General features: G+C 45.7%; 2 protein-coding genes across 13 annotated transcripts in view; one reads left to right on the top strand and one right to left on the bottom strand.

Annotated features, from left to right (window-relative positions):
- LOC128751042 (amyloid-beta A4 precursor protein-binding family A member 1-like) lies at positions 1–13,917 on the top strand. 3 transcript variants are annotated; one of them, XM_053851814.1, is made up of 15 exons: positions 1–18; positions 963–1,149; positions 5,299–6,957; positions 7,025–7,291; positions 7,691–7,730; positions 7,886–8,031; positions 8,100–8,132; positions 10,693–10,725; positions 10,791–10,877; positions 11,051–11,245; positions 11,313–11,492; positions 11,616–11,828; positions 11,895–12,014; positions 12,085–12,225; positions 12,593–13,917. In XM_053851814.1, the coding sequence occupies exons 3-15, from the start codon at positions 5,332–5,334 to the stop codon at positions 12,662–12,664; spliced, it is 3,153 nt and encodes a 1,050-aa protein (XP_053707789.1). In that variant the 5' UTR covers positions 1–18; positions 963–1,149; positions 5,299–5,331; the 3' UTR covers positions 12,665–13,917. The 3 variants fall into 3 exon arrangements, with proteins under 3 accessions (XP_053707789.1, XP_053707782.1, XP_053707797.1); XM_053851807.1 differs by lacking the exon at positions 1–18 and adding an exon at positions 85–869; XM_053851822.1 differs by lacking the exons at positions 1–18; positions 8,100–8,132 and having other exon boundaries at positions 876–1,149.
- tjp2a (tight junction protein 2a (zona occludens 2)) overlaps positions 13,549–14,299 on the bottom strand; it is a 26,252-nt gene continuing 25,501 nt past the window's right edge. For 7 of the 10 annotated variants that reach the window (XM_053851761.1, XM_053851768.1, XM_053851708.1 and 4 more), the window contains one exon: positions 13,549–14,299. In XM_053851761.1, the coding sequence (XP_053707736.1) occupies positions 14,143–14,299 (157 nt within the window). In that variant the 3' untranslated portion in view covers positions 13,549–14,142. The other 3 variants (XM_053851752.1, XM_053851716.1, XM_053851700.1) reach the window with 1 other exon arrangement.

A 14,299-nucleotide genomic window follows, 5' to 3' on the forward strand; every position in this document is an offset into this window, starting at 1 on the left:
TGACTAACCTTCTTTATTGTAAGTTGATCTATATTAATAATTCTTTTTGTCTTTTCTTTACTGTTAACAACAATACAATGTTATGCAGAGGTGTACTTATGATCATTTTTATTTTTATATAAATTATACTATTTACAGAGGTGCCGAAGAGTTGGAGGGAGCTAAATGTTTACTTCTTCTTGGGGATGAAGCACTGACATAAGTGGTTGTCTTTTGTAACTCCAATGCCACTGACCACATTAGACCAACTGTGACATCAATGGAGTCAACACATCAACACACGAGGCCCAATAACACAAACACACCCTGCTAGAAACACTCCTCGGCCACCCGCAATCCACATTTTGGGGGGCTGGTGCCCAAGCCAAGGGCACACGTCACAAAACATGTAGTTATTGTTGTCAGCGATGTAATAACTGTAATGTGTTTAGACAAAACTATGTTCTCCATGTGCAGAGCTCCACTGCATGCCACTTGTCAGTAGCCTAGTGGTTAGTCAGGTGAGGGTTCAAGTCCGGCCTAAGACTTTTCATTTGATATGGTCAACATCATGGAAATAACCTCAACTTAACCAAGCAGGGGAAAACTTGCAATTCTTTACAATAAGAGACTTAGTCACTAGCCAAATAATAATTTATAATGCAAACAATATTTTTATGATACTAAATTTAAGAAACATTTAAGGGAAGAATCCGCATTAAAAAGCCACTTAACGTTGGCTCCGATCACCACCGCAACACTGACGGGACGGGCGCGGCGGTTTACAATAAATTATAGATAGTCGATGCAACGCGAGGCGCGCGCGCGCACGCGCGCCCACCCAAGGCAGTAGGAGGAGTGTCGGCGCAGCTCCCCTCCATCAGCAGTGAGTGAGTAAAGGCGCTTTGTGCACCGCTAATCCGCTCTGATGTCACGGTCCTGGAGGGGCGCAGATCCCCGATAGATCCATGTTCTCTGAACAGGAGCGAGCGAGCCGAGACCAGCCGAGCCAAGCCAGGATGCCCGGAGCCGTGACGCCGACGATGTGGACGTGCAGGTGTCTGTGCGGAGATGCCGTCTTCCAACATGTCGGTGCTCGGTACGAGTCCACGGTGTCCTGTTGAAGGTGGACCGAACCTGTCGGTAGGGGGAAGCGAGACACGATAACAGGTGACACGTCGCCCTTTTATTTTTGAAACCCATGGAAAAACAAGTGTCTATTCAGTGCTGTGTAGTGTTGTCACCTTCAGGGTGTTGTTGCTCACGTTTGACATTCTGTCCGACTTAGCTGCTGCAATGTTGTTTTGCTGAAAACAACACGTATGTCGCAAACAATCCCACCGAATCTCAATTCAGTATCAAACGTGTGCTCAGCTATTTGGGAGTATTAAGTGTTTGGAATATTTTCAAGGGAAGCCGCCTTTCAAAATAAGAGCCCAGAACAGCTGCTATTCACATTTAAATACCTCGCATTGTAGCATGTTTGTGTAGGAGTTGAATTGGCAGTGTTTGTCAAGTTAATAAGAAAATCTGGGAGAGCTAGAGCAGCATCATTGGCTCTATAGGCTCATAAGATGGTGTTTTCAAATTTCCTCCGCCAGCCTAAGCACTATTGGATTAAGTATGAAATAGAGACAAGGGATTAATAGTGTTGATGGGTATGATATGAGCCCATCTGCCTGTCTGCCTCCAACATGGTTGCATGAAATAGGGACTTCAAAAACGCAGCATCACTGTGAAATTTTACGTCTGTGTAAATGTTGTTTACTAAATATAGAGATCTTTTTACAGATTCACACATACATGGGCCTCAGTGTGCTGCCCACTCCATCCTAACTTTACATAAACACTGTTGTAAATCACTTCACACTCAGGAAGAAATACTGAATGACAAATGAAGAGTAGGAGGGGAGTATGTCAGGTGTTGTTGGTGAGAGGATTTGTCAACAAAAATACAATAACAGGTTTATTTAGAGGGTGCACACCCAATATGTTTTAGGTACAGAATGTCAATTGTTTTTATTATGATTGTCATAAAAGACACTTGAAAGTGTTCTGAATATATTTCATGAAATGACCCTTCTCAAAAATGACCCACTCCACAATAAATTCTCCAGTCAATGCCATGTGCCGTGTGTTCATGTAGATATCCGCAGAGTTCTTGTCGAGGTTTTATTAATTGCTGCAGTCTTGCCGCGACAGTAAATGTGTTGTTTACGACGTACTTAATGGTTAGACAGCAGAGGCAAGCTGGCTTCAGGCAATATTCGCTAATGACTTTTTAATAAGGACTCAACCAGTTGCATCGTGGATTAGCAGGAAAAAAATATGAAAAAGAAAAAATACCATTCGATTTTATTAGCTCCGTAATTTTACTTTGAAATAAGCTGCCTGGAAGTATTTGCACATGATCAACGCTCCACCCATAAATCCATCATCACAAAACGATTGTTTTGCAGCACAAAGTCAAGAGGTTTGTTTCCGCTGTAAGCGATGGATTTAACAGATGATGTGATATTTTTTGCACAACTTGCATCCACTATCTTATATGTAACCTTAGCTACTGTGTTGGGAGTGATCTTACTTGACTGTGAACCATGAGAGCACTTGGAAGAAGAAACTAACAACAACATGCCATTTATTTGTACATCACTGTTTTAAGATGCTTGTTTATTAGATCACTTTGTAAGTCAGTAGGAACAATACAGTTTTGTCAGTATGTTTACATACAAGTGGCATGTGTCTTGTTGTCAGCGTGTATTTGTCAGTTCAAGATTAGGGAGTTAATGGTTTAGTAAATCCCCTGCCTGCAGCTTTCACTGCACCCTGACAGATGGAAATGCAGTGCTCAGCTCACAGTGCCTCAGACACACTGCTGCGCCGCCGGGCCATCTGTGACACAATCCAGCTTCCTCCTGGGACCTTTGCCTTCCACCCCTAAACATCAAGTATGAAAAGCAAAGGTAGCAAATTGGCAGCTGGACTCACTGGTCAGACTGCAGGGAGGAGCAACATGGAGTCTAATAAAATGTACCAAAATATACATGAACGCTGAGGAGAGTCAAACAAAATCTAGTTTCTGAAAAGGACAGAGTTTCAATGGGAATAGAATGGATGTGAATGATAACACGTTGACTACCACTTCTACCTCAGTCGATCTTCTACAAGCTGTAGCCCTGCAAGCCTTCTAGTTACCTTTCAGTGGCCCACACCGTGTTTGGATCTGTTCAACAGGTCCACTGTCAACGACATATGGATGGAACAGAATGGGTGGCAGAGAATCATTTCGGCCCATTTAACCACTGCTGTTTGGCAGGAACACTAGATACCTTGTCTGTTCAACACCATCATGGTCAGCAGGCATGTTCACAGATCGACCGCAGGTGGTGCTGTATGTAAGAGAGATAGTACCCTTTTATCTTGAACCAGTCATTCACCAGGTGTTGGTGCAACTCTGCTGTTCTTTAGTGCTGAATTAGCCACATACTACACAACTGATAACAACCTCATCGGTAGAAAAACACAGCTTACAATTACTTGAGTTAAGCAACTGCATTAGAAAGAACTGTGCAGGCAGATGGTTAAATGCTTCTTGCCAGATGTGAATCAACAACCTTTAGCCACTAAATTACAATTTCTTTGATGGCATAAGCTATGTTGACTATGCTGTTTGTCACCATCGATATATGAAAATTGAATGTATTTAAATGATTCAATTGCATGTTGTTATGTCTAATGATTTCAAATTTGCTGGCTTTCCTTACTGCAGCCGGTCATGTGACTGGAAGTAATAGAAATGAATGGGTAAATCTTAAGAACATTGGTAAGTCAAATGAACGATACAACAACAACCATTATAATTTTCGACTGGGTAGCAGTTTTAGGCAGGAGCAAACCTGTCGATGAGCCCTTCTTTGCTCAGATACTGGTTCATAGCTATGTGTTTGTGCTGCGGACTGTGCGCATGCTCATATTGCAGGACTATATTTACTGTCTGCGCAAGGTATTAAGCTATTGGAAGGCGCCAGATGACGTTGAATATGAGGAGAGGAAAAAAGGTGGCAATGAATAACACAATGGAGGGTACGTAGAAGGACAAATAGACAATAGGTTGGCTGGTAAAGGGTGAGAAGATAGTGTCTGTCACTTGTCTCAGATGTTAAAAGAGGGCAAATATTTGAACCTCACAGAGTTCACGACTCAATTAGACTATGGAGATAGCTGGCCTGCTGAAAGATGGAGATGTCAAGGTGATTCTGTTTGAGCTTTCAGGTGGATCATAAATGTCCTCCGCTGTGCCCTTGCTAGTCTTTGCTGTGTCACAAAAACTTCTGTTAGCTCACATCCAGTTCAGATACAGCAAGCTTAAACTCAGAAGGCACAATTTGTCATCAGTGAAGAAAAACTTAACCTGAATATTGCAATTCTGTAATGCTACACTCAAATATTCTTGTTGATGTTAGTTGTCTGCAGTATTTAAACGCTCTACATTGTTTTAGAAAATGCTGCCTGCAGCTGTGTTGTAAACCTCAGTGAGTGACACTGTGGTTGGAATACAGTATGGTCATTACATGTGAATCAGCTGGAACTGAAGCTCAAAGCAGAGTGTTGACTTGCTCCTTGTAAGTTTCCACTGCTCTCAGGGTTTCTTCCGCCATCCAGCCTGGATCAAGAGATGACTGATAGCTGCCCTGATAGCCGCGTCACATGAGATAACTTTCAGAGCTGACCTTCCAACTCACGCAAGGCATTTATTATTCAGATCACTGCTCGATCTGTCTCTATCTGACATCTGCTCCACCAATCAAATGTCCCCGTCGCTTCTCTTTAACCTTTCTGCACCTCATCTCCCACCACCATCCAGCTGTGATCGGCTACAGATGTTAGCACTCTGCCCGGCTGCATCAATTGTGGGGATTAATTTGAGTTGACTGGGCAACTCCGGCCTCACCATGGCATCTCCAGAGTGCTTGTTATTCCAATTACCATCCCAGATTATTTAATGGAGTCCAAGTGAAATGAAGCGGGTGATGCTGCTTATGACTTGTAGTCTTCCAATGTGGTGTAAAAGCAGGATTGTTGAGGATGAATGAAGACTTTACAAAATCCCTGCAAATAAACAAACACAGACTTTGATGTTATAGATTGATGGATTTGGCGAGGCATTTCCCTTGGGAGTGTTTTTGTGGTGGTGCATCAAAGCTAGAGAGATTTTAGTGGGGCTGTGTTCCAGGGATTAAATACATCACTCATAAACTATGGAGTGATAACGGTAGACTAATGCCACTTTCATTGCTTTTCTTGTCTCCCACTGTTCAGAGAGAAGCAGCTGTGTCAGCCCCAACTTCAGCAATGAGCCTGAAGAATCAGGGAGAGACTTCTGGGGACGAGAAGCACAAGGCTGTCCCTGGGCCTCAGAGGAGTCGGCAGCAAAATGGCACGAGCCCAGGCGAGCCTCCTGCGCGTCGGTCGTGGAGGCCGTGTCAGCTACATAATCAGGATGGAGAACCAAACCCACATCATCATCACCATCCGAACCATCATCGGGCTTCAGGCAGCGCTCCTTCCAGGCATAGACGCCGGCCACATCCGGGACACAGGCGGGATCACATTCAGACTCAGGAGGCGTCTTCTACGAATGAAAGAGCCGCCAGAGAGGCCGTGCCTGTCCAACATCCACGTCCTGCTGTCTCACGTTACCGACGTCATGGAGATCTGAATAACAGGCCCAGAAGTCACCGTCAGAATTCGGCCATCAAGGAGAAACATGAATCATCACCCGATGTCGACAAGCGAGAGAGTCCCGAGATGTCGCCAAAAGCCAGCGATGACTCCCTTGAAGAGCATTTAGAAGAAGTAGCTCCCTCACATCAGACCCCTGTCGCTGTTGTCTCCCCTACCCACCTGTCGACATACACTCCGCCGGAGGAGGAGGAGGAGTGTGATGTGAAGTGTGAAGATGAGCCAGAAGAAGCTAAAGAGACGGAAGATGACGTGGGTGACGGGGAGCAGCCTGACAGTAAGACGGTACCAGAAAAAGCAACTGTAACGGTGGAAACGTTGTCAGTTGGTGAGAGAGAAGAGGCGCAGGATGTGGCTTCTCAGGAAAGTGAAATCACTGACCTTTGCTCGGATACGGAAAGTGCCGGCTCTCTGAGTATGGATGGACCTCTTCACAGTCCGCCTCCTCTCCAATCGCCCACTCCCCCATCCTCCCCAGACTCGCAGCAGTTCCCTCAGTATGACCATTTCAGCGAGGAGACAAGTATGAGCCCCCTCCCTGACAGTGACCTGCCGCTGGATGACGAAGAGGAGTCCTGTGAGTCGCTGCCACCACCGTCTCTGCCCTCTGAGTATTACCCTAAAACCTATGCAGAGTTCTACACCGAGTCTCACCAGAAGTCTTACCTGGGGGCCCATCCTGCTCCAAAAGTGCATCCTAATTGTTTTCCCGAGCCTCTAAGAACTGCTTACCCAGAGGCCCAGAGGGAACTTTGCACGCAATCCGCTCAGAAGCCTGAACCGGAGGAGGAAGAGCCGTGTGTGAGACAGGAGAGTGTACCGCTGGCGCCCCCTGTCAAGAGCTCCCATTTCGCTCCTCGTTCGCTTCACTCCCCCATGAGCCGCACTGTGGGCTGTCGGCTGCACCACTACGATGCTCAGTCTGATGGGGAGAGCAATGATCAAAGCCCCATTCATAAAACCCGTGCACAAAGTAAAACCTCAGGTGTGCACTACAAGAGTCCAGTCAATCATGAACGGGATGAGACGGATCGTGCAGGTGAAGGGGAGACAAAGGCTTCAGGTGACTCAATAAGTCTGGTGATCAGAGACATCCGCGAGGCCATAGAGGAAGTCAAGACGAAGGCAGTGCGCTCCCCTTACACGCCTGACCATGCAGTGGAACCAATATGGGTGATGCGGCAGGAGGACAGTCCCACAGATGAAGAAGACCCCTCACAGCCCAGTGAGGATAATGTAAGTGTGACTCATTTGAGCAATGCTTTCAGGATGGATTTTGCATTTTCCTCTATCCTGTCTGCAGGCTACATCCCTGTTAAGGCCCGAGTTAATGTCCCGCTGTGCCGCATCACCGAGGCAGCCCTCTTCAAAAGCAGAGCCCTCCAGAGCCCCTCGAACCCACCACAAGCAGAGCCACCATCAGCAGCATGGACACTCATCACAGCAGAGAGACTCAGCCAGGCAGCTTCCAACCCAAACAAACAACCCACAAAGACAGAACAGCAAGCAGCCGGCGCCTCAGCAGCAGCTTCAGCCGCAGTCGCCGGCTCAGCAGATGACTGTCCAGGAGGTGAGGGAGCAGCAAGTAATCTGGACTGAAGTGGTGTGTAGTTATGGAACCACCAATGAGTAAATGGTGGTTAGATTTGGAATGTTTGGTCTTCTATAGTACACTGCAAATATGTGTTGTGTCTTAAAGCATTTGTTCCTGTCAGTGTTGGGGTTGATGGACCTGAGGTTGATAAAGTATTCTTGGGTTGTGTGGCCATACACTCTTTTTACCACTTTAAAACAATGTTAGAAAAGTAGCTCATGAGATATCTTGATCAGATTACACATTATCATCATCTGCGACTATGAAGACAGAAGACACGCATGGGTCAGAAAACAATGTGAAGTATTGTAATAACATAGTTTTTATATTTGTTAATGTCAAAAGATGACCTCATCTGTTTGTGTCCTCGAACAGCTGCGCAGGTCTCTCCCACCGTTTCCCACGTTTGTCGACGGCAAGTGGCTTTTCTTCATCCCCAATATTATTTATTTGGAAAAAATATTCACTCATTATTTGAACGTGGACATGTTTAGTACAGTGAATGTAATTACACGGTACAAAATCATGCGTCGATCTTTCTGTGTGTGTAATGTGTGAGTGTCTCTGCAGTCCCAGGACCATGTGACCCTGACGACTTGATCGACGGCATCATCTTCGCAGCCTCGTATTTGGGCTGCACTCACCTGCTGTCAGAGAGGACGCCGACCAAGAGTGCGCGCATGCAGCAGGCCCAGGAAGCCATGAGCAGAGTCAGAGTAAGTGCTGTGGCATTTATTCCCCGGGTGTCAGGGAGACGTCTAAACCTGTTGTTCATGCTTTTCAGAGGACAATTCTTTCTGGACAAGCGTGCCGCTGGGTCAGTTAGTTATGTTCCTAAATTATGAATCCAGTTTTTCACCTTGTCCTGTTAGTTATGTAGTAAATACTGAATTCATATTGAGTATGTATTTGCCAGGATACATGAGGATTTATGGAGGTGTGAGTACATTACTGAAGTGAGGGGTTTATTGGGCTTTTGTTCTGTTTAGAGCAAACATGGGCACAATGTGGTCCTCAAGGGGGCGGAGTCAAACTGTAAAAGTGATCATGATTTTTCAAGATTATGTTCGCATGTTTATCCAACCCAGTATTCGTAATCTGCACTTATAAAAAACTTATATATCTGTTATAAGTGATATTTATATTAGGTATTAATTTTCCCATTTTTTTAAATATCTATTTGGCAGTCATCATTCGTCATGACTGACAACATGCCTATTTCATTTTAAGTTAAGCTATATTATTTGAGTTTATTATTCACGTTTTGCCTTTATGCGTAATTAAAGTAAATGAGTAAAAAAGGATGTATATATTTCTAAAATATTTGTATGTTTTGGATGATCTTTATTCACTATTTTAGTGACAAGTAAGCGCATAATTTCTCATAATAATACTAATGATAACAATAATAATATTGATTATTTAATCCTTATATAAAATGTTTTTTTTTAATATCATGGAGTAATTTCACAAGCTTTCTTTTTCTATTTTGTCCCTTTTGCAAAAGTGTTTTTTTTGTTTGTTTGTTTGTGTATCAAGTTTTCCTATCACTGTAAGGCTTCTTACAGTATTTTCTGTCCCTCTTTATTTTTGCTATAAGGTACAGTACCCCCTATGTGGCCCTGTGGTAAATGTGAGTGCCCACTCCTGGCCTAGACACATGCACAGGGAAGGTCAGGAACAATGTTAGTTGACACCCAGTCATATAAGCTTGCTTGAAATAGAGCTGCTCATGTTCGGGTTTAATAAAAAAATATATTCTGATGGTGACTTAAGATTGTGATCCCCGACATTTGACCTTGGTAACATAGTTCCTCATGTTCAGTGACACTTTTCTCTGTTTCTCTTTCTGCAAAGTTCATCTACCCTTCAGATACGGGGAGTAGATCTGCAGCTGGAGTCATTTCACTCAACATGAGACATAGTTGTGATGCTTATCTGATGTCTCTTCAATGGCCTCCTCCCCAGAAGAAAAGAACATTGCGCACCGTTGAAACCATTGCAACTCGTTCATTTGTCTTTCCTTAAAATGTTTTTATGACAAGACAAACTTGCTAAGAACAAGGCGTGTTATACCAGCAGCTGTTGTGTGTCATGGGATTGACCACGGGGACTAGTGGATCAATTACCTCACACACAAACGCACTGCACACTCAAAGCAAGCCGTTCGAATCAAAATACAATGAGAGAAATGACACCAGCACCATCAGTAAGCCTGCTACAATGAAATCATTCTGATACTGTGTGAGAGCTTTGCCTGTGGAAACAAGAATATCCTGCCTTGCTCGTGCTCTCGCTGGCTTTGTGGTCATATAACAAGAGCTGGAAGGCTCCTCATCTCACAGGTCAATTATTCTGGATCATTAGTTGAAATAATATCCATCAAAGTCTGGTGAAGTTTCCGCTCGGCAGACCTTCCATAGACGGCAATTGAATGGATAGATCTCCAGCATTCATCAACTATTTAAGTCCGCTGCAACACCAGCCACACAAGAGGACAGTTCTCTCCGTTAAAAATGGGCAACATTTCAGTTCAAACCAGCTGATGTGGGAGACCCTGACGGACCTGCGAGTGCGACCCAAGGTTTGAGTCAGCCTGTCAGACGCTCTTAAACAAGCCGAGCATAAGAATTTCTCAGAGCTGCATGAGTAAGTCCGGAGGTTGGACTAGGACAAACGCTCAAGTTATAGACTTTAAAAAGAGCTGAGTGACAGTTCCAGGGCAAAGACTCTGTCGAGGTCGGAGAGGGAAAAACAAGTTGAATCCGGGCTGAGTTTGGCGAGAGCTCGCGTGTTCAGTGTGAATCTGGGTTCCTCTCTGGGGAGAAAAATACTTTGACTAAACGTTACACAACACAACCTAGAACTATTTTGTTTTTTCCCTCTGCTATCCAACTGTGATTTGTCACGTGACATAGTGTTGTGACTTCTCACTTTACACCCAGCAGATATCAGCAATGTCTGTTAAAGTAAAATCTTCACTGGCACTGATAGAAAGGCCCTTCTGAACTATCTGTGAGGGTCCTGAGACTAGTGCTGCTTGAAGTGTAAATGAATGTAAGCGATCCCTAAACACATCCATAACAGCACATGAATCAGTGGTCATAATGTAATGGCGATTTCAGCTTGCTATTATTATCATGGCGCCTCCCTTCATCCTTCCACTTGCCCATGATGTCCACCCTGTCGGCCTGGTGGTGTCACACTGATGAAGGGAACTTGAGGTGACGTGAGCGCACAAGACCTGCGGCATGGCGTTGGTGTCAGCTTGAGCTTGACAGACGCGTCACTGCCCTCCCTCACACTCACACCTTTGAGCTCTTGCTGTTCCCCGCTGACGCGACTGTGGCGCTAACGTCTTGCGTGTGTCTCGACAGGCTGCTCAGAAGCAGGCGAAAAACAAGAAAAAGGTGAGGAGAAGCCTTTGAAAAAGCGCTTCTTTGTGATCTTTGACTCGCTCCTTTGATTTTGACAGAGAGGCGAGGGCGAGGGGGCGTCCACAGCTGAGGTGGATCTCTTCATGTCCACGCAAAGAATCAAGGTGCTGAATGCCGACACTCAGGTAACTCTCCCAGGTGGTCGACATGCTTGTTTGGGTCTGAAATAGTGGCAGCTGAGGCGACGCTGGAGTGTTTGTCAGGAGAGGGAAGAGGAGGACCAACAAAACAAGAGTCTTTGGCCGTCTGTTGCTGTGGCTTTCTTGATGATCTGACCTCTCGCTGAACACCCCTCCAGGAGTCTTTAATGGACCTTCCCCTGCGGACCATCTCCTACATAGCTGACATCGGTAACATGGTGGTTCTGATGGCCCGGGGCAAGATGGTGCGTTCCCGCAGTGGCCAGGAGAACCTGGATGAGACGGCCGAGGACGGCAGCCAGGACGACAGACGCCTCTACAGGATGATCTGTCACGTCTTCGAGTCCGAGGACGTGAGTCCTGCTCCTGCCGTTCATCTCTCATGTTTGGCCTTCTAAACGAGTCTATCGCCGCCTTCAGGCTCAGCTCATCGCTCAGTCCATCGGTCAGTCCTTCAGCGTGGCCTACCAGGAGTTCCTCCGCGCCAACGGCATCGACCCCCAGGACCTGAGCCAGCGAGAGTACAGCGACCTGCTCAACACTCAGGACATGTACAACGATGACCTCATCCACTTCTCCAAGTCGGAGAACTGCAGGGATGTGAGTCGAAAACTGGCTTATCACCATTGTTTGGAATCCAGTCCAGACCAGAGATCAGGCAACAGTGGTTTGCTTGTGGCTGGTTTGAGTCCCAGAGGTCACCGCGGTGTTCCTCTGCCGCAGGTTTACATCGAGAAGCAGAAAGGTGAAATCCTGGGAGTGGTCATCGTGGAGTCGGGCTGGGGCTCCATCCTGCCCACCGTCATCATCGCCAGCCTGCTGCACGCCGGTCCGGCTGAGAAGTCCGGGCGGCTCAACATCGGAGACCAGATCATGACAATCAACGGCACCAGCCTGGTGGGCTTACCGCTCACCACCTGCCAGAGCATCATCAAGGTGAGTCAGCCGCTCGCCTCTGCTCTCATGCTCTCGTCCTCTGACCCCTCCCTGTCTTCCCCATAGGGTCTCAAATCTCAGTCCAGGATCAAGATGAATATTGTCCGGTGCCCGCCGGTCACCATGGTGCTGATCCGCAGGCCGGATCTGCGATACCAGTTGGGCTTCAGCGTACAGAACGGCATTGTGCGTGTCTATCCTGCGGAAGTGGGTCCTGCCGCTTCCACCCTAATGAGGCCTCTGTGTCCGAGTGTAGATCTGCAGTCTAATGAGGGGCGGCATTGCTGAGCGCGGCGGCGTCCGAGTCGGCCATCGCATCATTGAAATCAACGGGCAGAGCGTGGTGGCGACGGCGCACGAGAAGATCGTCCAGATCCTGTCCAACGCCATGGGAGAGGTAGAGTGGCAAGACGCTGCACCGCAGTGACCGTCTGTGTCTCGAGCTTCGACCTGCATTGACCAGCTGGATAAACTGTTGGGTGCTCACCTACTATACAGTGACCCAAAATGTGCCATGTAATGAGTGAATAACTATAGTTTTGTAGTCCATCTGCGACGCTTTTAAACGGAATTCTTGAAAATGCGTGCAGCACCATCTTCTGGCTAAGAGCTGTAACTGCAAAATCCTGAAGAATTCCACTTCAGATGGTGCATAAATTTTTTTTAAAAATGATGCGGAGTTGAAGATAAAAACAACGCCAAGCATGAAGTTATGGAGGATCTAGAATTCTTGCTTTATAAAACACCATTTCTGCATGTTTCAGATCCACATGAAGACGATGCCAGCCGCCATGTATCGTCTGCTGACGGCACAAGAGCAGCCCGTCTACATCTGAGACCCATTGTTCCAGCTACTCCTGCTGCTGCCCTCTGTGGCCTTAAACTTTAAAGTCCACTTCTCTACGTGCAGCAGAGCTGGTGTTCTTTCGGACCAAAGACCAGCTGAGGGTTTGTCTGGCACCACTGGGTGACACACTGTTATAGATAAATAGCTGAAACATCTGAATGTAACATTCAACATTTGGACCTAGAAGTTGCCAAGGCAACACACAAAAGAATAAGCTGCATGAATGATCCTGAATAAATTGAAGGTTAAGTTTCGGAGTTTTTTTTTCCCCTTTTTTTTCAGGCTGTTGGTTAAAAAGAAGTGAAAAATAAACTTGCATTCCAGTGAGATGTTTGAGGATCAGAGTATCAGCTTTAAGGGAGAGATTAGGAGATTTCATTTCCTGCAGTCATCCAGCTCTTTGTTTCGAGATGATTCGGCAGCAGTGGATGCGTTTGAGACGTGGCAGGACTGAAGAAGAGGCTCTACACAGGTTCAAAGATAAAGGTGTTTGTTCATTTCCTGTGTGTGGGGAGTGAAAACAAGAAGTCTCATTAGAGAGACACTCATTGCTGTCGCCATTTTGTACGGAGCACTTCGGAACATGACTTCAGAATTGATGTCGCTTTCACCAGAAAGCACAACCAAATTTACCAAAGCAAATGCCGACTTACTAACAAGGACTCACACTTCAGCTGACGCATCCTTTTACCCTGGTGACTTAGTTTTTTTTAGCATGACAGAAATAGTCTTCAAAAGAAAAGCGCTGAATTTGTCTCAGATTAAACACGACACAACCTTTTATGATTTAAAGGAAAGTTTCACTGATCAGCACAAAGCCACTTTTAACTTTCTCAGAAGACCGGTTTCTCATGTAATTCGTCAGGGACCACATTTAAAAGAGAAAACCTTGCAAAACGGATTTATTGGAATTCCAGAGAGGGTTCTCAGGAGATAAAAAAAAAAAAAAGAGGAGAATCACAAACAGTTTCAAAAATCACTCCGATTGCCGGCTGAGATCCAAGTGAGCGTTTCATATAAAAACAGACTGATTGTCACAAAGTGGTTGGAGACATTTGAAGACTGGATATAAAAGTCATCACATTTTGAATATTCCTCACAGTGCAGTTTATAAAAAATGTCATTGTTGCAAAGGACGTGCTTTTGCAACAAATCTCGAATAATAGTAACAAAAATCAGGACAATATTTAAAATTTTTACTGAAAAGCAAAACAAGAAACAAAAAAAAAAAAAAAATCACATTTTTCTTTAACAAAAGTGGATTTTGATTTCTGCTGCACTCGGGTAGCGGTGAGACTGACCAGGTCAAGCATAACCTGTGTTCGCTGTAACATAACAGAAAACCCTGCACTCACGAGTCTAGTTCATCACAAAGTGAGAAGATCCAGAAAGGTGAAGCTACAGATGGCGCTACCATGGCAACCCATGCGGTCCTCCTGTCGTGATGACATCACTTGTCTCAACTGGCTACAACTCCGTGTCCTTGTACTTCTGAGGGTTGTAGTAGCCCCGTTTGTTCTGGTCCTGTAGCTGCCGACGGTACTCTGCCTCCTCGTCTTCGTGTCCTCGGGCATCTGAGTACTGCTGTCGGGACGGGGCCTGCGGTTCTGGATTGGCGCTGGAA

This window comes from Synchiropus splendidus, chromosome 1, assembly GCF_027744825.2.
Source record: "Synchiropus splendidus isolate RoL2022-P1 chromosome 1, RoL_Sspl_1.0, whole genome shotgun sequence".
Taxonomy (NCBI): Eukaryota; Metazoa; Chordata; class Actinopteri; order Syngnathiformes; family Callionymidae; genus Synchiropus; species Synchiropus splendidus.